This window comes from Lytechinus pictus, chromosome 4, assembly GCF_037042905.1.
Source record: "Lytechinus pictus isolate F3 Inbred chromosome 4, Lp3.0, whole genome shotgun sequence".
NCBI classification, from domain to species: Eukaryota; Metazoa; Echinodermata; class Echinoidea; order Temnopleuroida; family Toxopneustidae; genus Lytechinus; species Lytechinus pictus.
This window is the reverse complement of record NC_087248.1, coordinates 2,309,426-2,334,331: the sequence shown is the minus strand read 5'-3', so window position 1 is coordinate 2,334,331 and position 24,906 is coordinate 2,309,426. Positions and strand designations below refer to the sequence as shown.

At 35.4% G+C, this 24,906-nt stretch overlaps 1 protein-coding gene across 1 annotated transcript; it reads left to right on the top strand.

Moving 5' to 3' along the window:
• Positions 1–5,852: 5,852 nt before the first annotated feature.
• LOC129259182 (gastrula zinc finger protein XlCGF58.1-like) lies at positions 5,853–24,684 on the top strand. Its single transcript, XM_064098069.1, has 4 exons — positions 5,853–5,962; positions 9,983–10,114; positions 11,159–11,251; positions 20,933–24,684. The coding sequence occupies exons 1-4, from the start codon at positions 5,914–5,916 to the stop codon at positions 22,978–22,980; spliced, it is 2,322 nt and encodes a 773-aa protein (XP_063954139.1). The 5' UTR covers positions 5,853–5,913; the 3' UTR covers positions 22,981–24,684.
• The last annotated feature ends 222 nt before the right edge of the window (positions 24,685–24,906 follow it).

The following is a 24,906-nucleotide window of genomic DNA, read 5'->3' as shown; positions in this document are numbered from 1 at the left end:
CACTAAAAACAGTCCTAATTGAGTCCTTTTTCACGTTACTATGATAAAATTTCGGCTCGCGCTTCGCGCTCGCATTGTTTAGTTGGATACTTATCTTTTTCATGATTATAAAATCTCCTCAGAATCTTCAGGTCTAAGGACATAAAATATCAAAGAATTTGAGCTCGCGCTTCGCGCTCGCATTATATATTAAGACCACATGAGATACCTTATCTTGTTAATAACAATAAAAACTAACATATACTTAAAACTTCAGTCTCTAGTTAGGACTACCCCTGAAAAAAAATCAGATTATAGCGGCCAATCGAGAAAAATGTTGATGAAAATATTTTTCGGCCCCCCCTATTGACGAAAGCTGGATCCGCCCCTGGAACATGTTAATTTATTATTGATTTATGAACAAAATGCATAACACTGTAAAAAAAAATGAAGTGCGAATTTAGCGATTACAGTGCTCGTATAAATTCCCGTATAAATTGCACCGTACGAGTGCTGAATTTCTGCAGATTACGTTTATTTGATAACACGAGTTTGTAAAGAAAAAAAATGCAGGATTCTTTTCCCCTTTTTCACTCCAGGCGGCACGTTATGACCTTACTTTGAGACCATCAAGGCCAACGTCAAATAACGTCTTAAGGATTTCACTTTTTTCTCCAAAATTTTCTGCAAAACATCAGAGTTATTCCGCACAGCCATTTGCTGTTCTAAATCTTTACTTCGGACTCTATAAAATCAGCTTTTGCTTATTTCTTTTTCGCGCCTTTTCTTTAGAATATTTTGAGTATACTCTCTAACAGTGGCGTAACTACGGGGGGGGGGCATGGGTGGGCACGTGCCCCCCCCCCCCCCCATCGGCTGGCCCAAAAACGGGGAAAAGGAGAAAAATACGGAGTGAAATTAAGGAAGAGAAACGTAGCGGGAAATAAGAAATTATTGTTCATTATAATTATAATTATAATGATGTTATGTCATATTACATAATAAACATTTTTCATAACTTTATGAAACATAATTTGCTCCGGGGCCTAAGTCCTCATTGTTCCCGGTGCTCGCATTGTCTGTTTAACAAGATATATAATCCTGTTGTACTAAAACCTCCCATTTTCAATTCGATATACACCAAATATCTTTCCACGTACTTCGAGTTATTATTGTTTTAATAATGACCTATGCTTCTTTGTCATGACTACTTAAAGTGATTGCCCCATTTTAAGGTCTTTATATAAAACATTTCTTGTCCATGCTTACGTTCGCATTGGTGGATTGATGTCTGCTCTTCATGAATTCCTAAAATCAGTCCTTAAAATGTCCTTTTTTCTAATCTGAATATTTAAAAAAATTAGCTCGCGCTTCGCGCTCGCATCATTCGGTTATGGTCTTAGTGAATCCTACAAACAATCCTTAATTAGAATGCCTCTCTTAAGGTCTGAATTTCCTCCGCGCTCGCAATATTTGACTTGTGAGATGCGTATGATAATCATGATTACAATGACTATAAAAAGTGCTTCGTGTGTTCAGATGTACTTCTAACAAAATCAGCAAGCGCTTGACACTCGCACCAGATGACTATGTGAGATGTATACTACTCTTAATGGATTCCTTTAAAAATAGTCCTTAAAATGTCCCTTTTTAGGTCTGAATATCTAAAATTTTCAGCTCGCGCTGATCAGTGACATACATAATGACACTGTCCTTAAAATGCTTATATTAGGTCAGTATACCTGGCAATTGAGCGCGCGAAGCGCGCTCACTAAGTAAATGAAAAACATTTGCTGGTGCCCCCCCCATGCCATGACCCAAGGTACGCCACTGCTCTCTAATCTTTAATTTAATAAAGCCCTAAAGCAATGAGTAATTAAATTGCTTTTTTCAACTAAGTATCTCATTTTCCTTATAGCAGAAACATTTTCTTAATCATAACATATACCAGGGGCGGATCCAGCCTAGCCAATAGGGGGGGGGGGCTAGGGTTTTGTTTGTTTCTTTGAAGGGGTGTCCTAGTAGTCACTTCTTAGCTTTATTCTTGTAATTAAACACAAATATATGATAATCTCATAATCCTTATTATTTAAATAGTGCGAGCTAATTTTTTTTTATTTATGTAGGCCTATTTTGTCCTAAAATTTGAACATTTTTGTCAATATTTGTGATCCTGAACAAGATGTGAATGCAACTATATTACTGCGAGCGCGAAGCGCGAGCAGAAATTTCCAATATACTTTTGAAATTATCAAAAGGTACCTGTTAATGAACTACATGCAGTTAGCCTTGACGACGTTACATATTTCAACAATCAAATAATGCGAGAGTTGAGCGCTAGCTGAAATTTTTTGACATTTACCTAAAGATTGGAAATTCTAAGCAATTTTTGTAATGATTGGTATATAACTAAACAATTGATGCGAGCGGGAAAAAAAAATCGAGATTTAGATCTAAAATGGGACACTCTTTTCATGTTTTGTAAATCATGAAAAGGATGAGTAATTGGGGATCTTCCTACGTTATACTAATGCGAGCGCAAAGCGCGAGCAGACATTTTTTGATATTCTAATAGATAAAAAGCTACGTATATATCTGAATAAACATGCGCGTGCGTGTTTCTGATTAAGACCTAGAATCTGGCTATTCTAAATACATGTTTCATCATGAAAGTCAATAAAGCGAGCGCGAAGTGCGAGCTTAAATATTTGATATTCCGAAATCTGAAAAGGGGTCAATTTAAACTCTATATTTGAAGCACTTTGTAGGAAAATTGTGAGGTGGATATAAATCGCACTTAATAAAGTGCTGATATTTGTCATTATTATTACTTTCTGATTTGACATAGGACTGGGACATTCTAAGGACATTATGTCATGATATGAAATGATGACTATCTTCCTATTCCTCTTCCTATAAGCGCGAGATGAAACTTGTCAATATTCCATTCTGAAAAAAGGGACAATTTAATTATTAAATCAATATCTTATTAATTAATCTAATAAGCCTAATGCCTAAAGCCTGAGCGCGAAATCTGTTAATATTATGGTCTGAAAACTGGACATTTCAAGCACTTTGTAATAATGCATAGGATGCATTAGTTGATATATTTTTAACAATTAATGAGAGCGCAAATCGCGAGCCGAAATTTTTGGATAAACTGTCATGATCTTTATTAAGCAGGGGCCGCGGAATGGTTTTCAAAGTGGGGGGGGGGGGCTGAGCAAAAAGTGGGGGGGGGGGGCTGACCATGCAAAAAATCACAATCCTATGGTCATTTTTACGTTTTTGTACACGGTTCCGCGGCCCCTGTTAAGATATGCATAGCTCACCAATCAGAATGCGAGCATGCAGTGCTAGCTGATACATTTTGACAAGCGGCCCTGAATCAAGGGGATATTTGGAGAACTTTATGGAATACACGGAAATAATAGGTACCGGTACCTGACAAATCAAATTTTGCGAGCGCGCATAGAGAGTATAAAATGTGAGTATTCAGACCTTAAAAATGACATTTTTACAGAGCACTTTTAAAAAATAAATTTGTAAATTTTATTAAACAAAATAATGAAAGTTCGATTTCCGAGCTGAAATATGTTTTGTAGTTGTTCTCAAAACTTGATATTTTAAGCTCCATATTGAGAAAGATTTGTACGTCATTTTCCAAATCTTCCCCTCATCTAATTACGTACACTCGTCTTCCTCCTTCTTTTTTCTCCTCTCTTTTCCTTCCTTTTTTTCTTTCTTTTCCCTTTTTTTTTTTGCTCCGCCAATAGGGGAGATCCGCCTATGATAGACTTTTATTGAATTTCCAGTATGAAGGACCTCGCTCCGCTTCTTTTTATTTTTCCATTACTACAGGTAAGCAAGATTCCAGAATGGTCTAGAGTTATAGACGGTAAAATGTCACATTCCACCACAAATGTACTTGAAATCACCCCCCCCCCTCCCCGGAATCACCATGAGGAGAGATCAGTGGGAATCACCCATTGACTGCAAACTAGTGTCCCTTTATAGAACAAAGTGTTGACGCCCTCTACGTTCATGTTTCGTTGATTTAATGAAGAGTTCAGTTGCAAAAGGAGTTAGATCCATTTTTCATCAAATTTATTTTTGGTCTCTATGTATATTAGACAGTTGTAGACTTCCCATAGACTTTTAAAAAGTGAACAAAAATGGCAAAGAAAATTCACTTTTTTTCAAAAGGGTTTAGACCCATTTCAGTTTTGTTGCAAAAGGGGTTAGATCCACAAAGAAACTTTTGGAAAAGAATATTTTAAAAAATGTGAAGATAGGTACTGTAAAGTTAGATTAATTTCGATACCAAATTTTATGTTCACATGGTAGCTAGGGTATCATGAAAATTAAATTTCGCATAAGAATATTGCACAAAATGATTTTCTTGTAAATTTAACTTATTTTGCAAGATTTGAAATTCACATTAAAACGTGATTACCCGATAAATTAGTGGCAAAGAAAAATCACTTTTTTATTCAAAAATTGAAGACTGGTAGATTTCTTTATACATAATTTTATGTTCACATGATAGGGTAGAACATAATGATAATTTAGTTTCTCATAAAAAAATTGCAATATATGGGAGATATAAAAACAACATGATTTTTCTCGGAATGGTCCAATGTAGATCTAACCCCTTTTGCAACCAAACTCGTTGACTTCGAGCTAGCTAATTATAAAGCAACGAACGTAGAGGGCAGCAACACACAAGCGTGTTGCTCTAAGGAAGGTCAACTCCGCTCGAATTTTGTGACCACTTTAAAAAATAAGGTGGGGTTTTGGGAAATTTGTCGAGTTGATTTTTTTTCATTTGTTAATTTTAAATATTTTTTAATGAACAATTATTAGATCGGTTATTCTGGGTATAAATATTAAAAATATTACTTTTATTTTTAAAGAAAATATCTAGCTTAAATAATCATGATTTTGACATTTTTCCTCATTTTGGAATATTAAGCTTGTGACGAGGATACCTCATATCTCTTATTTTCTTCTGCTGAATTTCGCTGCACCACTAATAAATGCATAGACAACCACCGTAATAATCGAGGTCATTTTTCTGGCCTGGGTGCGCCGAGTCTGGGCCGGTCGCGCAGCTAGCTAGTGACGTTGATGATGCGCTGGGGCTTCAGGCGACTCGTCATAGATCTAGCAACTTAGACAATGACGTCTAATTTGCCTGGCCTGATTTGAAGTGTAATGGCTTCAGGGCTGATGTTTATCAACGACGATTTTTCAAGGTTAGATTTCAAATTTTAAATGTCATTTGACTTTTAAGTCTATAAATCTGAAATAAAGGCGCTGTATCCCCGAAATCCGGGTCTAAATTTCAACTCTGAGTCCGAGACCATGGCATGGACGGCGAAAAACAACCCATGCATCGGATGCATTGCATTGGCTGCGCGCTGCGCTGCAGCTGCACTGTGATGATGGGTTCAGCGAAGAGCTCAGAGAAAATAGGGTGGTTATATTCAATCCCGAAATGCTTTGCGAGTGGTCACAAAATCGTCTCGACGCAAATCACCTAATACAGCCGTCTTGTGAAATCGCTGATAACAACAATCACCGATTTGGTAATGATTTTAGTTTCCTGAAACTTATATTTGTAAAGTTTTAAATATCAAAGTATGTTTTTATATGTATGTATATTCCTCAACATATTTTTTAAGTTATCTTTGATATTGTTGTAGTCATATTCTTTCATATTCGTTTTTTGATCGCTACTAATTTGTTGTTGTATTGGATCGGCATTTGATTTCGTTGGCATGAACAATAAAATACGCGCGCAGCTCAGCTGCATGCGCGTATCGAGTTGACCTTCCTTATAGCAACACGCTTGTGTGTTGCTGCCCTCTACGTTCGTTGTTATAAAGCTAGCGGCGAAAGGTTTTTTTGAAAAGTGGTAGCTTAAATACGATGTCCAGGATCAGGATTCAGGAAGCCATGAATTTAAGGGATATCGCAGGTGAGTAAGTTTGCATGACTTCTCAATGAACTGAAGTTGGTTTTAATGTCTATTTCTTGAGTTCAAATGAAATTGCTGGTCTTGCATGGCTTAGTTGTAGCTGAGCCTAAAAATCCCAGCGTATCTTGCCTGCGCCTATGCCGGAGTTCCGGCCGAAAGAAGAGGCAGCATACCGTTCAGCTATAATAGCGCTAGGCCTAGCCCCACTTGCTTGCAGTGGCGTATGGCAAGTTCCCCTTCGCACACGCGTATCTGCGCGATTTTAAGAACTTGTACTATGTAGCGAACACGGACTTTACACATGCAATAAATAAAATAGTCTCATAGACAGATATTCATTAAATCCGACTCAAAATGCTGGAAAATTGGCCTTGTCCTGAAATAAGTCCTCTCTAACTCTTCTCGTGTGTGTCGGTGTTTGTGCGCTCGTTGTGTACACTCCTACTAGTATGATGGTGGGCCCTAAGTCTGCGCACCTAACAATTTTGAGTTAAGATTTAACATGAATTTCTTCTTATTTCACAAAATCTTTTGGATAATAATGTTCCTTATATTATTGAGAGTAAGTATACCAAATTTCTCATTAAAAAATGAAAGAAAATATAGGATTTTCTTGAAAAAACCTTGGGCAGTCATTTTCAGATTGAAAAAAAAAATGGTACCGGTACCCCATGTCTGCGCACTCATTCACTTTGCACACGATTCAGAGATTTTGATGAGAAAGGCTGTATTTTGAGGCCGTCACATGAAATGCCCTGAATTCATTATTTTTTCACCATTTTGAGTCGGATTTTTTTATGAATACCTGTCTATGTATTGCATGTGTAAAGTTCGTGCTCGTTGCGTATCTTCTTTTACTAGAATCGCGCAGATACGCGGGTGCGCAGACTTGGGAGACCGCGCAGACATGGGGGAACTGACCATACCAATGAGGTCCAACATTACATGTATGGACCTCATAGGCGACATCAGTAGTATTTTTGGTTAGAAATCTCTGAGAACAGGATATTTATATATTATATCACAAGTACAAGCTACCGTATGGGTACTAGTATTCAACCCGGCATAATTCAAAGATTTTGACATATTCCCCAAAATATCTAGAAATAGGGAATTTATCTTAATTTCATACCTTTGTTATTTCCAGGGTAATCTGTTGTCAGTATTTTCTTTATCAATCTGTCGACTGTGTGCGCAGAGGATCGAATTATGCGGCGATGGCCTTTTGCACTGAATGGTACTAGTATTCAACCTAGTGAGGATTGATAGCAAATCTTAAAAAGGTCTAGATTGCTAAATTAGATCTAGATCTATGTAAGTCTCTGGCTTTGATTAATTCCCTGTTTGGTCTCATCTCAAATGGTCTAGTCCATAGTCGGATGGGACAAGGGCAGATTGAGAGACAGGACCATCTTTTATCACTAGGTTGAATACTAGTACCGACGGATTGAATACTAGTACCAAAAATCGTCGCCGTAAAAATCGATCGCCCGCGCACGCAGTTGACGGGTTGAAGAAAAAAATAACGGGAAAAGAATAACCAGCATTTGCTCTTTGAAATAAGACAGGTCTGAAATTCAGGTAAATTCCATATTTCTGTATATTTGAAGAAACTCTCCAAACAGGTTGAATACTAGTACCCTTACGGTATATTCCTTTCTCTTATTTAAATTATAATTTTATAGTGTAAATGCATCGTTAGCAACAACAAAAAAATGAAAGAAATGAAGGGGAACTTACATTTTCACGGCTTTTTCCTGATTTTCTGGGCAGCTGCTCTTCTCTTCTGACTCGCGATCGAAGCTGATATGAAGATCACGTGATTCGCGTTCTCGTCAGCTGATCGGTTGGTTATTCTTTTTGTCAGACGTTAGTAATATATATTTTATAATGCTAGCATTCATCGCTAATTTAGGTGAAAGAGATTGAAGTTAAACAGCGCCAGGTCGGAATCATAATTATTTTGGAAGAGTGTATTTATACACTCGATCTCATACCTGACGTAGACGGCGCTATTCAACAAATGCACAATCTTCAATATAAAAAATAAAACAGAAAGAACGCCTTGAACACAGGCCAAAATGCCTAACGATTTCTCCGCGGCATTAACAACTATCGTAAAGGGCGCTCCATTTATCAATAAAGATGGATGCTAAGCTGTCTATGGCGACAAAATTTGCCGCAAATATTTACGAAGAATTGTGAGAAATGGTCTGAAAATGCAACAAAAGAACCGGTGAGTACCGATTAAACATTATCAATTTATTTAATAGAACATATTTAATGACTACAATGTAACAATTTCTAGATAATATTGCTTAGTTCTAAGCTAGGGCGGCCCAAATGCGCGTGAGTGGAGTCCCAGTTTATTAGCACGGGTAAGTATTGGGGTGTCGCCTAGAGTGGTTGTGTACAAAGTCAATGGGAGTTGAAAGAAGTCACCGCCGCTGATGAAATAAACGGCAGTGAATGGAGTGGTGACTTAAACCAGGATAATGCCAGAAAAATAATGAATTTTTTGGCATTTCATGTGACAGCCTCAAAATGCAGCCTTTCGAAATTCCCAGAATTGTGTGCAAAGTGAATGGGTGCGGAGACATGGGGTACAGGCTATAGCCTTGAGGACTTCATGATGATATTTTTTAATATTTTGACATACACTTCTTCATCACGAAGCCTTGAAACCCTTGCCATAGGCATATAAGCGAGACTTGTCAACAAAGATGGATTTCTCTAGGAAATCCATTGTTGAAGATAGAAATCACGTAAATTTGTTTGATTTCATTTATCTATAAAGTATAAACCTTCATACGCCTAATGTGTATGAAGATGCAAAAAATAGTTGATAAAAATGTGAAAAATTAGAGGTTTCTTATCAGACCGATCTTGTGTAGATCCTTCGATCCGTTCCGTAAACACCGCACATACGTAGGCTTGACCCTTAAACCACTTAATTATGACGTAGCTTCGACTTTTGTTCTTCAAAATGCCATTTTGAAGAACAATTTATAGATAAAAATTATTATTTAACAAATAATAAAATTTGAAACTTCATTATAAATATTATAAATAATTATTATTGCAATCTCCCGCCAAAAGTCCATTTTCCCAAAATCTCCCGTTCTCCTGCTTAATATTTAATATCTCCCGCCCAAAAACCTTTTTTAAAAACGGGAATTAAATTTTCATATCCAAGCCGATTTCAAGGTAAGTAGAGCATAAAAGCTGTGCGCAATCTAGTTAATTTAGCGGGCGCGAGCTATCTAGATAGCATCATCCCTCCTAGGAGTCCTAGGCCCTCCTACGTTGCATATACCAAAGAATTGATAACATGACATGAATTGATGACTATATATCAATGTTAGAAAGTAAAATGTGAGGAAATTCCTTCATTTTGGTTTCTATAGGAATACCATTTGAAATAATTAGAGAAGCAGTATAGTTGCTGATAACCAACTTTAAGCAATCTTACTCCAGAGATCATCATCAGGGGCCCGTTCATAAACAGGGGTGTGAGAGTTCAGATTTTTATCTCATTTCAGATTTTTTTCGTTTTGATTTTCAGCTTAATTTCAGCTTATTTTTGGCTTTCCTCTGTACAAAAAGTATTGGAGCTCTTTCTATTTCAGACTTTTTCTACAAGTTTCAGCTTTTTTCAGATCTTTTTATTTGTGACCACTCACACCCCTGCACAAAGGACTTGCAACCGTTGTAACTTTGCCATTATCATGATTATGGCAACTACCATGGAAACCTTGATTATGATTGGCTGCTTGGGGATCCAGGCAGGAGAATCTCCAGATCAGAAGGTGCTTGGGGTTGGAGTCTCTGCAATAGTAATTATTTATAATCAAGTTATGAAATTTAAAATTATTAAATTAATTTTTTAAAATCTTTTATGTCACCTTGCACGATATCGTGAGTGTAACCCTCTTTTCTCAAAATAAAAGGGCCCCAGATGTGTATTCCTGGTGTCATGGGTCACTTGTAATGTCAAAGTTTCCTTCTACTTTCTTCCAGACCAAAGTTACTCTAAGCTCATGGTAAAGCAGCATCCACCAGACAAGCAAGGCTTGACAGAAGCCTCCATTAAACTAATACAGCTGGAGGATCATTCATCTCTCCAACCTGATGACTCATCAACGCATCAAGGTAAATCATTGTTATATGACAATTGATGACCTATTAGGAGGAATTGGGGGTGAGCAAAATAGTTGTAGGGGCAAATGTTTGATTCATTCAGATTACAGGTTGGTAATCTCATAATCTTGAATAGGGATTAAAATTTGGCTATGATTTTATGAAGTACAAAATACCAACTATTCACAAGGACAAAATACTTCTGTCTGCCAGTGAAAATGCTTCAAGGCATTGTCTTTCGTTATGAAATAAGGATGCTGTTGGCTAAAATTGCTCTTGGGTATTAAATACCAAATTCTGCCTTCAAAGTGGCAATATCTGTGAAATTACAACGTTTTGATAATTTGGATCTGTTTGTTTGTTTTTTGTTGTTGCTATGTTACATTGTGAATTTGATCAGTATGCCATATTTCATTTCTTTTTCTACAAAATATAAACAAAGTAAATACAATCATAACAAGCAAGTGCCACAAACAATATGCCAGATCATTAAATCGACTGATAAGAGACATCAGAAAATTACATACAAAATATTTGAAAAGGATCATATGGTATATAATTTGCTAAAATGGAGGATGCCTCTCAAAAGCAAACCTTGTATATATTGTGAGCCCCTCAAATTATGACAGATTAGAAGAAAAAAAGATGCATAAAAGTAATAATAAATACCAAGATTGCCAACAGGAGAAATCATGAAAATAAAACATAAAACAACCTAGATATACAAAAGTTATGCGACAAATCAAATCCAAGAGAAACTTGAAAGAAAGAGGATGAATGAGAGAGATAGAGAGGGGGTGAGGAATGAATTATGGTACTACCTATAGATTACAGAAAGAAGAGTGTAAACAAAATATGCAGAGGATCGACGGCTTAAGGTCCTCTCCGAGCCACCTGGTAATGAGGATTGATGCCTTACCAAAGGGCACTAGCACACCGATTGGGAATTGAACATGGTTCACTGGAATATAAAACCCCTGCTCTATCGCACCTCAGTCAGAAGAAAAGTAAAATGCATTGATTTACTTTGGTATTTTTTTAATTTTTTTTTTCTAGATCAAAGTTCTAAGAGCATCTTGGAAAAACTGTCACCGTCAAGCAAGAATGGATCATCAATTTTCTTCATCAAGCAAGAAGAAACAGATGAAGGTAGATATAACAACAAAATGTCTTACAAAACAACATTTTCAAGCCACACTGCCTCTTTGAATTTTGAGAGTTCTTGCAGAACAGTAGCATTAGGGAATGGCTGGTGCAATACATCGGGTGAACACTCGACTCTCTGACGAAAAGTACATTAGTTTTAGCATGAATAGATGGGAATTTCCTATCCACATACGGGACCAACATGGCATCCTCTCCGATTGACATAGTGTTTTGCAAGCTGTTTCCCATACGAGCATTAATTACAGGGGTGAGACACGCTTATGCACAAAGCAATCATCAGTGGCGAATCTAGCTTTTTGCTACACGGGCGGGTGGGGGGGGGGTAGTCTGCTATGCAGACTCTGAATGGCTCGTGAAGTGGGATCTGCAGATGGTTTGCGAAGCAAACCAGCCTGAAAGGGCGAGCGAAGCGAGCCATTTCAGAGTCTGCTTCTTCTTTGGAAATCTTGTTCCCACGGTCAAAATAAGTCCCACCCACCCAAAATTTCAGAGAGCTTTCATTGGATAACTTCATCTGTCTGTAAACCAAATTTTATGACCACTGAGGAGTATAGATAATCCCCTACTTCAACCACAGAGCCATGAGCAGGGTTATTATGTAATACCCTCGCTCAGGCCATCAGACAGTGTTTACATATGACATTCCACTGAGCAGCTGCATGTATGGCCAAAACCTTGCTCCATGGCCCAAAATAGTGGATGGTTTTGGGTTTTATCATAGCTCTATATATATATATTCAATTCAATTCAATCTTTATTTCGCAAATAGGATAAAAATACAAGGAAACATCAAATAATGTGATTAGATAATAAAAATAAATTGCGTGGCTTCCCATGAAGGTAATAAGAAACATGTGAGGCTCGCCAAAACATAGTAAAAACAAAACAACATTAATACAAAACAGAATATCATATCATTATAGTTAATAGTGTATATAAAAAGGAGAAAAAAACACGAGTTGAGGGGGGTAGATACGTTACAGTATGCATTGATATCATGTGTGAGAATTAATAATAATTTACTAGAAAATTTGAATACTGTTTTCTAAAAGAATATATAAATTGTGAATTAGTTATTATTTGGGGAATCTCATTCCATTGTTTGGGACCTACATAACTCAGCTTCGTGACTATAGACCTAATAGACCATAAATGAAATTTATTGGAAGAACGGGTATTATGGTTATGAACTTGATTATTGCATTGAAAAAGATCTGAAAACTACATGGGTAACAACTACCTCTTCTTGAACTTATAGATAAATATTGTGAGTTCTCGCTTATTAAATAAAGGTGCGGATGGTGCTATTAGAATAGGTAATTATTCTTAAACATTTCTTTTGAATATTGAGTCCAATTCATATGAGGTTACATTGGTATTGCAATATTTTAAATAAGAGAAAATCATGGAATGGTATAAAGTTATCAGATTTTTATGAAGCAAACTAAGCTTAAGTTTGTAAATTAAACCAGTATTCCTTAAAACATTTATCATATGGTACTTAAAACCCAAAATATCAAACTCAAAAACACCATTCTCATAAAATTCAGAACTTAAATATTAAATATGATAGTTTACAAAATGAAAATCTTAAATTTCACGATTGTAAGTTTGTAAACTATCATACTTTTAATCAAACAGGATAGCTATGTTTTATTTTGTTCCTGTTTGGAATTAACTTCTAACCATAGTTTCTTGATTGGATCTTGTATTTGTAGTCACTTCTCCATGCTACTGTATTCAACCTGTTTTACTGTTATGTTAGCTCAGTTTGATATTAATTAGCCTTAATTAGCCTTGTGTAAGTTGTCATGCCCAGCAACATTCGTTCACCTTTGTATTAAAAGTGTTTTTATGCCAGCCATAATGTATGTGATAATCAGGTACTTTCAAACTCAAAAGTATGCTGAATGAAAATGTTGGCAATTTTTTATATAAACCTAAATCGGATCTATTTGATTTAAATCAGATTTTTTTTAATTTCAATCTGATTTTTTCTAACAATTTTTTTTTAACAAAGTGCAAACACCCAAAATATAACCCTTTACACTGACATCAATTTTAAAATTATGCATTTCACCACCAAAATTATTCTTAACTATTTCATAATCAAATCCAGTCAAAATATAATTTATAGAAAATATTAAAGCCATAAAGAAGCTGACATTTTCTGCTGTGTCTAAAATACATGTAGAGAGCTTCTACTTATTGGTTCAAAGGAACTGTCTTGGTACAGCTAATGCTGCAAACATGCAAAGTTGGTGCTCATTTTCAAAGCTCTTGGTATTTAATGAGGATCAGTTTATTTGGAAGAATTCCATGACTCAGAGATTCAAGTTCTCCAAAGAGATATATTTTTTAAATTTTATTTTCAGGTCAAGGATTGAAGATCATACATGTTAAAGAAAACTGCATTTATCTTTTGTTTGTTTCAACCCCAAGTTGTTCTTTGAGCCACAGTTGGAACGACTGTTTCAAAGCATTGGCTTTCAAAGCTTTGACCGACTGCATTTATTTTTGTTTGTATCAACCTTAAAGGAATGGACCGGGCTGAAAATATTCAGATCTAAATAAATAGAGTAAAATGATGAAAATTTCACCAAAATTGGATGACAAATAACAAAGTTATTGTATTTTAAAGTTTATCAGTATTTTGTGAAAACAGTTATATTTACATCGTCATGAATGTTCATTTGGTGGGTTGATGATGTCACATCCCCTCTTTCCTTTTTCTTATAACATGAAATCATAATTGTTTCATTTTTTTTTATACATGTGTAAATAATGTGTCTCCATTATGATGAAATAAGTTGCGGCAATAAATAACTAATGTACTTAATTAGTTGTCAATTCAATTGTTTTTAGTTCTTGGTAAATTCCTTTTTAATAAACCTAATTTCACATAATCATAATCAAAAGAACAAGTGGAGATATGCCATCATAAGCCCAACTAACGGATATTCATGAAGACATGCCTAGAAATGTTTTACCGGAATAATCGAAAAGAAATCTTTAAAATTCAATAACTTTGTTATTTGTTATCCGATTTTGATCAAATTTCAGTATTTTACTCTGTGAATTTTACTTTATTTATTGATACATGTATCATAATTTCTCCAGCCTGGACAATTCCTTTAAGTTCTTCTTTGAGCCATAGTTGGAACTATTTGACTGTTTCAAAGCATTGGCTTGCAAAGTTTTGACAAACTTGCAAGTTGATTTAAATGATTTCGTTTACAATAAACTGGAAAACTAGTATTTTAGCAGCAGTTTTGCTAAAATAAGAAAACGGGTTCCCTTATACTACTGTGTCGGCCTATTTATTTGAATACAGGAACATGTAAAGTAATAGAAATGTTAAAATATCGGTGTATTGGGTAAGCAGGGACGTTGCCGATTTTTACTTTTATTGTACTCAATTCAAAATATTCACTTAAAAATGTACAAACATAAATCATTTTGGCAAAGGGCACTAAAATGTATAGTTGTTATGATTTAGTCATGTTAGTGCCCTTTGCCAAGAACATTCATACATATTTTAAAATAAATGTACATGTACTTAATTACTGAACCTTTTTCAGTGAACTGGCTGAATGAAGCACAATCCTACTCAGAATGTCTGAACAGGCTTTTTCTAGTATAGGATCCATGGTTATAACCCATCCTGGCAAAAATCTATCATGTTGAGATTCAGCCTAATAAGTTCAGAGTTCCTTTACTTTCTTGAAAACTGCCCTCTAAAACACTTTTGAATTTTGACATAAAGAAACAAGAAATTTGTTTTACTATTAACAAAGTCTACTCATACATACAAGTTGAGTTGGGGTCGCATATAATGTAGGCTACATGTTCATCTTTGGTTTTGCAAGATTGACTTGATTTCATTGATTTGATTTCAATTGTTCTGAGTAGATATGAAGGATTTATTCCTGTTCTCATGATATAAAGTTGGTAAAATCTTTCTCTTTTTAATTTAAAAAGTAAAACTGCCACAAACAATAAAAAATCCCAAATAATTTGTACATGTTTCAATGGAAGTGATTTAAAGGAAAAGTCATGCACCCCAACAAAAAGCTGCTTTGAATAGTAAGAGAAAATCAGACAAGCATAACGCTGAAAATTTCATCAAAATCCGATCTAAAAGAAGAAAGTAATGACGTTTAAAATTTTTACTTAATTTCACAAAACCGTGGTTATATGCAAATCCTTGTCGGTATGCAAATTAGGGCGATGACATCACTCATTTTTTTTGTATTTTATTATGTGAAATATGAAATATTTTTATGAAAAAAAATCATTCCTCCCTGACCATGTGGGATTACATTGTTTTAACATTTTGTAGTTCAAACAAGAGGGTCCTATTTGTTAAATTCGTAAAAATTGAAATGTTGTATAATTCAAACAGTAAAAATGCAAAAGCAATAGTGAGTGAGTGACATAATCGACTCTCTAATTTTCATATCACTGAATTGTCATTATAACTGGGGGCCGTTTCATAAAGCTGTTCACAAGTTAAGAGCGACTTAAAGAACGACTGGTGAACACTTCTTACGCGATAAACCATCGCCAATGTATATACAATTTACCACAACAAAGGATCTCAAATCGTTCTTAAAGTCGCTCTTAACTTACGAACAGCTTTATAAAACACCCATCTGTTTTGTGAAAAATAAGCGAAACTTTAAAATGTTATCATAAACTATTTTACATCCAATTTTGATGTAGTTTCCAGCGTTATTCTTGTTTGATTTTTCTCTATGTTTATTAAATTAAACTCTTTTTTTCTGGGGTGGATATGACCTTTAAATCAATGATTTGAAAAAAATGATCACAGTGATTTAAATCAACGTGATTTAAATCAGCCAATCCTGCTGAATGAACTGAATATGAAAACAATTAGCTTTGTCAACACATGCAATGTCGATGCCAAAGATGTGAAAGTTGCATATTGGTATGCCCGGGAGCTATATGCCTTGATGCTTTACTCATTAGTGCAAACTGCTTACATGTACTATGCCCCATTGCTTTGAAGGATAATTATTTTGTTTCAAAATATTAATTTGTTGGATTTGAATTGTGGAAAGTAGGTAATTTTTTTGTTGTTGTCTGTTAAATATGTGCTTACCAGTTATATTGGCTGTAGTGCACTAGCGTACCTACGGGGGGGCAATCTGCCCCCCCCCCTGACGAGCCACAACCCATACAAAAGACATATCCCTGCCCCCCCCCCCCCTGGCGAGCTTGAAAGACCTTTATTGCCCCCCCCCCCTGACAAACTTGAAGGCCTTTTTCTTTTTTTTTGCATGTCAATATTTTTTCTGGTACGAAAACCTTTATTTTCGATTGAGGACCTTTTCTTTCTTTTTTTTTTTGCTTGTCAAATTTTTTGGCGGGCAAATTTTCCCCTCCTGTGGAAAATCCTAGGTACGCCACTGCTGTAGTGTATGCTACTTCTTCTAAAAAAAAAAAACATTTCATAGGCGGATCCAGGGTGGGCCCGAGGTGTCCGGTGTGATGATGAACAGTGTATATTTCAGGGGCCGTGGAAATGGTTTTCAAAGTAGGGGGGGGGGGGGCTGATGACGCAAAAAATCACAATCATATGGTCATTTTTACGATTATGTACACGGCTTTGAAAGTGGGGTCACCCCCCCCCCCCCCCCCGCTTCCGCGGCCCCTGTATTTCATGTGCAATGGGGATGTCTGAATCTCATCTGTAAATGAAATATATATAATTTATCTTTATTTGATATTAGCCATAAAACAAAACATTCACAATAGGCTTAATGAAGAAGGAAACATTGAAGTCGAAAGAATAGAATTATAAAGAAAATGTGAAACTAAATGCTAATGGCAGGGCAAACAAAACTTAATTTATTAAGATGTAAGAAGAAGGAACGGAAAAGAAGAAAAGAGACAAAGAGAAAGAGAAAGAAAAGATAACAAGAAGGAAAGGAAGGGGAAGAAATAAAGAGGGTATAAGAAAGGAGAACAAGTCATATCTTATGTGAGTAGTACATAAGGTTAATGTTGCACGCTAAAATTTCATATAATTTCTTATTTTGTACTTTAGAAAACGGTTTGGTTCATTAAAGGTCAAGTCTACCTCAGAAAAATGTTGATTTGAATCAATAGAGAAAGATCAGACAAGCACAATGCTGAAAATTTCATCAAAATCGGATGTAAAATAAGAAAGTTATGACATTTCCAAGTTTCGCTTATTTTTAACAAAATAGTTATATGAACGAGCCAGTTACATCCAAATGAGAGAGTCGATGATGTCACTCACTCAATATTTCTTTTGTTTTTTATTGTTTGAATTACACAATATTTCAATTTTTACGAATTTGATGATTAGGACCTCTTTGCCTGAAGCATAAAATGTTAAACGTGTTCAGGGAGGAATGAAACTTCATTTCACCATGACAATGACAAGAAAATAAAAATATTTCACATTTCATATAATAAAATACAAAAGAAATAGTGAGTGAGTGATGTCATCAGTTCCCTCATTTGCATACCGACCGAGATGTGCATATCAAACAGTTTTGTGAAATGAAGCGAAACTTTTAAATGTCATAACTTTCTTATTTTGCATCCGATTTTGATGAAATTTTCAGTGTTATGCTTGTTGAATTTTTCTCTTTTTATTCAAATCAAGTTTTGTTGGGGTGGACTTATCCTTTAATCAATCAGTTCCATTATGTTGTAGAAATGATAAAGATACACGTAGGATGATAAATAACATTAAAAAAAACAGGACATTGGAGGAAAGGAAGAAGAATGAGAGAGCAAATGAAATAAAAATAAAATAAAATTAGAAAAAATAAGAAAGGAGGAGGAAGGGAAAGAAAGAAAGAGAGAGAGAGAGAAAGAGATAAAAATGAAAAAAAAGGAAGGAAAAAATGAATGAATGAAAGAAAGAAAAAGGAAGAAAGGAAAGGAAAGAAAGGAAGATATAAAGAGAAAAAGAAGAGAGAAAAAAGAAAGAAAACAAAAGAGAAGAAAAGAGGAAAAGAAAAAAAAATCAAGAAGAATGAAAAGAGGAAAAAAGAAAAAAAGGAAGAGAAAGAAAGAAAAAGACAATGTTTATTCCATGTCACTTATAAAAGACCCGGGGGGGGGGGGGTGATCAGGGCATCTTCTACACATTCATATACTGTATTAGTTCCATACACGTTCCTTGCTGTAACAAAAAATGTTTCAAAATATGCCCTATGCTATTATAACCATGAGCTATTACAGACTTTGGTATCATCATGGACCTATCATCCAAACCATTCCATGCATCTCCTGACTACTCAAGTACATTCATATATGTATCTATGCATGTATATGGATCCTATGTGTATGTAGCAAGCCCCAAAAGTGAAAGAGGAGTATACCCTATTTGTTTAAATTCCACAAGATAAGAAATGGTCAGAACAGCTGGATCCTAATCCCTCTCTTGCCCCTACTTCCACAAATCTGCTGTCAATCATGGTATCTACTGGCAACGGAGGGTTTCAGCAAGCTCCGCCTTGTGTACACGTTTCGTGTACATTGGTCAAACATGTTGTAGACCCAGATCTGCAGGCTCTAGTAGACCTAGTCTGCTATGCAGACTCCTTGAATCAGCTGTGATACACACACTGCAGATGTGGGTCTACAATTGTAGACTATTAATCACAAATACAATAGACAAATTACCTGTTATGATAAGGCATAGATTCTTCTCTTTCAGCTGGTATAACACAGAAGATTCCTCATTCATTAACCAGTGTGTTGGCTTAGTTGGTAGAGCGTCCATCCCACAACCGGGAGATCACTTCAGACCAAAAGACATTAAAAGATGGGAAATACTGCTACCCTGTTTGGCGTTCAACGATTGAAGGGATAGAGCTTTTTGATCTGGCGCTGCACAGCGGCTGCCGGGCCTACGATCATTTGGGCAAAGCAAATTTTCAGAGTATTTTATTTCATGTCTATTTCAAACAATAGAATATGAATTTTCTTTTTCATGCATGAGAGAGTAAAAGCAGTGTGAAGAAAGGATACCCCAAAAGTCATTTGGTAGGACAGTGGGTATCTGAATTTAAAAAAGAAATCACAAATCTGTTTTTTTTTTTAATTTGGAACCTCAATCTCAGAAAATGGTAATGAAATTTAATAGATTTGTGTATTTGAAATAATGCTTAACTTTAAATGATTTTATAAGATGAAGAATTTATACAGGCTGTCAGACCCCATTTTGTTAAAGGTCAGCCATATTTCTTGACCATTTTCTGTGATAATGAGACTAGTATCCAATTAAAAAGCAAATACTGAACTTTTTAGACATGTGATTTTTGTCTCACCTGCATAGCAGAGTGAGACTATAGGCGCCGCTTTTCCGACGGCGGCGGCGTCAACACCAAATCTTAACCTGAGGTTAAGTTTTTTAAATGACAGCATAACTTAAAAAGTATATGGACCTAGTTCATGAAACGTGGCCATAAAGTTAATCAAGTATTACTGAACATCCTGCCTGAGTTTCATGTCACATGACCAAGGTCAAAGGTCATTTAGGGTCAATGAACTTAGACCATGTTGGGGAAATCAACATCATAATCTTAACCTAAGGTTAAATTTTTGAATTGTCATCATAACTTAGAAAATATATGGACCTAGTTTATGAAATTTATACATAAGGTTAATCAAGTATCACTGAATATCCTGCATGAGTTTCACGTCACATGACCAAGGTCAAAAGTCATTTAGGGTCAATGAACTTTGGCTGAATTGGGGGTATCTGTTGAATTACCATCATAACTTTGGAAGTTTACGGATCTGATTCATGAAACTTAGACATGATAGTAATCAAGTATTACTGAACATCTTGTGCAAGTTTCAGGTCACATGATCAAGGTCAAAGGTCATTTAGGGTCAATGAACTTTGGCCAAATTGGGGTATTTGTTGAATTACCATCATAACTTTGAAAGTGTGTTGGTCTAGTTCATAAAACTTGGACATAAGAGTAATCAAGTATCACTGAACATCCTGTGCGAGTTTCAGGTCACATGACCAAGGTCAAAGGTCAATGAACTTTGGCCATAATGGGGGTATCTGTTGAATTACCATCATAAATTTGAAAGTTTATGGATCTGACTCTTGAAACTTGGACATAAGAGTAATCAAGTATCACTGAACATCCTGTGTGAGTTTCAGGTCACATGATCAAGGTCAAAGGTCATGTAAGGTCAATGAACTTTGGCCACGTTGGGGGTATTTGTTGAATTACCATCATATCTCTGTAAGTATATTGGTCTAGTTCATAAAACGTTTAAATAAGAGTAACCAAGTATCACTGAACATCTTGTGCGAGTTATAGTAGTTTTCAAAATCAGCACTGCTGCTATATTGAATCGCGTGATGCAGGTGAGACCGCCAGAGGCATTCCACTTGTCTTTTTTGAAATCCGGATTACTGTAATGTTCTATTCTACAGGTATTCTAATAAAGGTGCAAAACATTTCTAGCTCAAAAACTAATGTTTGAAATTATTTTTCCAAATGTGAAAGCATGTGAAAATACTGCAATCATTTCATTGTTTGTATGAAATATACATTCATATATGTATTGTTTGCTAGTAGGATACTGGATAAGTTTTGAATACAATTTATTTTTGTGTGTGTCCATGTGTAGATTCTAGCTACAGTTCCAGTAACCTGCCTCAAAGTTTGGATGATAAGGCCCAGGGTTCCAGTCCTCACACAGATATGGAATACCAGATCACCACTTACACCCTTGGGGAAAGTAGATATGACTCCAAGATTGACAATGTCCTGGAAAGAATTCAAAGTAAGAAAGGGTCCATGGGAAATGATGCAGAAAAGGTAACATATTTTGAGAAATCAATAACCAGGACTTGTGAAGAAACATCTAAAGTTAGCGTGTCTGCTTCCTCTTGTGTTAATCCATTTAATTGTTCAGAATGTGACAAAAAATTTCCAACCAAAGCTCGACTAAATAGACATTTACAAACACACTCGGATGAAAAAACTTATGTGTGTAGTGTATGCAAGAAAGGTTTTCCCAATTCAAGGAATCTTAAAGTTCATATGCATACGCATTCAGGTGAAAAACCTTATCCTTGTACATTGTGTGACAAAAAATTTCCAACCAAAACTCGACTTAATAGACATTTACAAACACACTCGGGTGAAAAACAATATTCATGTCAAAAGTGTAGTATACACTTTGCTTCAAAACATGGCCTTGAGTATCATATGATGTCACACTCTGGTTTAAAGCCTTACTTATGTTCATTCTGTGGCAAGAGATTTAGGGCAAACAGTCAGCTGAAAAGTCACATAATGACTCATAAAGGTGAAAAGTCTCATTGTTGTTCTTTGTGCAATGCAATATTTTCCCGCAAACGTTCCTTGGAAGAACACATGCTTGTTCACACAGGAGAAAAACCATTTCAGTGTGAAGAATGTAAGAAAGTGTTTGCCGTTGCTGAAAATTACAAAAGGCATATTCGACTACATGCCAAAGAAAAGCCCTATAAGTGCTCCAAGTGTGATAAGCAATTTGAGATGAAGTCTTCTCTTATGAAGCATTTCCAAAGGCACACTGGTGAAAAGGGTTTCTTATGTCCTGATTGTGGTAAAAGGTTTTATACCAATTCCTACCTTATTCAGCACATGTTTGTGCACTCCGGGGAGAAACCTTTTCCTTGTACATTGTGTGACAAAAAATTTCCAACCAAAGCTCGACTAAATAGACATTTACAAACACACTCGGGTAAAAAACCTTATGTGTGTGGTTTGTGTAAGAAAGGTTTTCCCAATTCAAGGAATCTCAATGTTCATATGCATACGCATTCAGGTGAAAAACCTTATCCTTGTACATTGTGTGACAAAAAATTTGCAACGCAGTATCAACTGACGCGTCACGTGAAAACGCACATGAAAACGCACTCGGGTGAAAAACCTTATGTGTGTAATGTGTGTAAGAAAGGTTTTCCCAATTCAAGGAATCTCAATGTTCATATGCATACGCATTCAGGTAATAAACCTAATCCTTGTACATTGTGTGACAAAAAATTTGCAACACAGTATCAACTGATGCGTCACATAAAAACGCACTCGAATGAAAAACAATATTCATGTCAAAAGTGTAGTAAACACTTTGCTTCAAAACATGGCCTTGAGTATCATATGATGTCACACTCTGGTTTAAAGCCTTACCCATGTTCATTGTGTGGTAAGAGATTTAGGGCAAACAGTCAGCTGAAAATTCACGTAATGACTCATAAAGGTGAAAAGCCTTATTGTTGTTCTTTGTGCAATGCAAGATTTTCTTGCAAGCGTTCCTTGGAAGAACACATGCTTGTTCACACAGGAGAAAAACCGTTTCAGTGTGAAGAGTGTAAGAAAGTGTTTGCCGTTGAGGATAATTACAAAAGGCATCTTCGACTACACGCCAAAGAAAAGCCTTATAAGTGCTCCAAGTGTGATAAGCAATTTCAGATAAAGTCTTATCTTGTGAGTCATTTCCAAAGGCACACTGGTGAAAAGGGTTTCTTATGTCCTGATTGTGGTAAAAGATTTTATACCAATGCCTACCTTACTCAGCACATGGTTGTGCACTCCGGGGAGAAACCTTATCCTTGCTCAAAGTGTGATCAGAGATTTTCATTTAAGACAAGCCTTGCTAAGCACCTGCGACGACACACTAAACGCTGATCGACTGATCAATAGTAGAACTTGGTAATGTGGAATATTGAGGGGAAAATTATTCATTCAAAATATAGTCCATTATTCCAATCAATATTTGTATTAAAAAAATATGAATTCCATTATATTTCATTAGCTTACTGCCCTGATATACATTTTTGTTTTTGTTGCAGTATTCCTCAATTGCACAAGTACAAAATCTATCCTATTATTATAGCACCAATCCTGTGTTACCTACATATGCATTTCATATCATCCATAAATTTGGAAATTGTAGAAAATAGAATAACATTTATTTTTTGTGACTTCAATTATTTTCCTGAGAGCAATGTGACCATGTTCCTTATTTCAATGGCCTGATTTTGAAAATATACTATTGTAAGGCTTCTATCGACCATATCAATAGCCCTTGCACAGGTGCAAATGTGATTGGTATTGGTAGATATTTGTAAGAAATTTATGAATAAATTTAAAAGAATAAATTGAAAGTCTTGTCCTGTAACTATTTCATTATATCCTCAAAAATGTTATTCTAGATTATTTTTCAATACATAAAATTGCACTCCTACTTTACCAACCCCAGAAAGTTCAGTTGCTTCTCCCCCTCGCAAGCAGTAATTTTCCTCTTTATTTCTATATTTTATCTGACTGATGCCTGATAATTTTTAGCTCATCCGGCCCAAAGGGCAAGATGAACTTATGCTGTGGCATGTCCTCCGTCCACAATTTGAAAATGTTTCTTTTTCATCATTTCAAGTCTGATTTCAATTCTGTTTGCTTTATATGATAGCACAAGGTGGGGGATTCAAAATTTTTAAACAGAATTTCGAAACTCATTAAATATGCTAATTTATGCGCATTTTTCATTATTCACAAGAAATTCTTCCTCTTCTTTATTTGTTGACTATTTTGATTTTTTTGCTACCATCTGGTAGAACTTCATGAGGTTCACCAAACTTCTACACTGAATTTTGACATTTTTTCTAGACCATTTTTTATGCTAATTTATGCAAAATTAATATATGTGTATTTTTAAAAATTGACATAAAATGCTTCTTCTTCTGTATTTTTTGACCGATTTTGACTTTTTTTATCTTCCATCTTGTAGAGCTTCATGGGGTTCACCAAATTTGTACACAGAATTTTGAAATTTTGAGTAAAAATTATAAATGCTAATTTATGCGAAATTTATTCATTATCACAAAAAATGCTTTTTTCTCCTTCATTTGTTGATCAATTTCAATTTTGTTCCCTTTATATGAAAGCTCTTGGTGGGGATACAAAATTTCAGCTCAGACTTTGAAACTAATTAAATATGCTAATTTATGCATAGATTTCAAAACTCACCTTTTTTTGACTGATATTATTATTTTTTTGTTCCACCTGAGAGCTACATGAGCCAAGGTTCTACTCAGAATTGAGAAATTTATTCATAAATCACAAAAAATACTTGTTCTATGTCATTTCTTCATCAATTTCAATTCTGTTTCCTCAATTTATGTCACCAATATAATTCACTACAGTGTCAACTGGGCTGAAATTAAAAATTGTGTTAAATATAGTTGTGAGATGCTGGATGAGCTCCACATCATTGATGTGCAAGTTATCCCAATTCAGTTATTTATTGTTACATTATGAAAGAACCTTTCTTTTTTCTTTCATAATGTATTTAATTACTTGGTTTTCTCTTTTCAAATAAATTACTTCGTTGATCGCAGCAAGATCTAGAGCCTTGAATTCCTTTTCAATTTGTTGCATTCCCTCAGTGTTTTGTGTTTCTGCACTGCATGTAATAAAAGGACTGAAGTGTACGTGCGGGGTAATGTGTGGGGAGGGTGGGTGAAGTTTATGTGTGGGTTAATGTGTGGAGGGTGGGTGAAGTGTATGTGTGGGTTAATGTGTGGAGGGTGGGTGAAGTGTATGTGTGGGTTAATG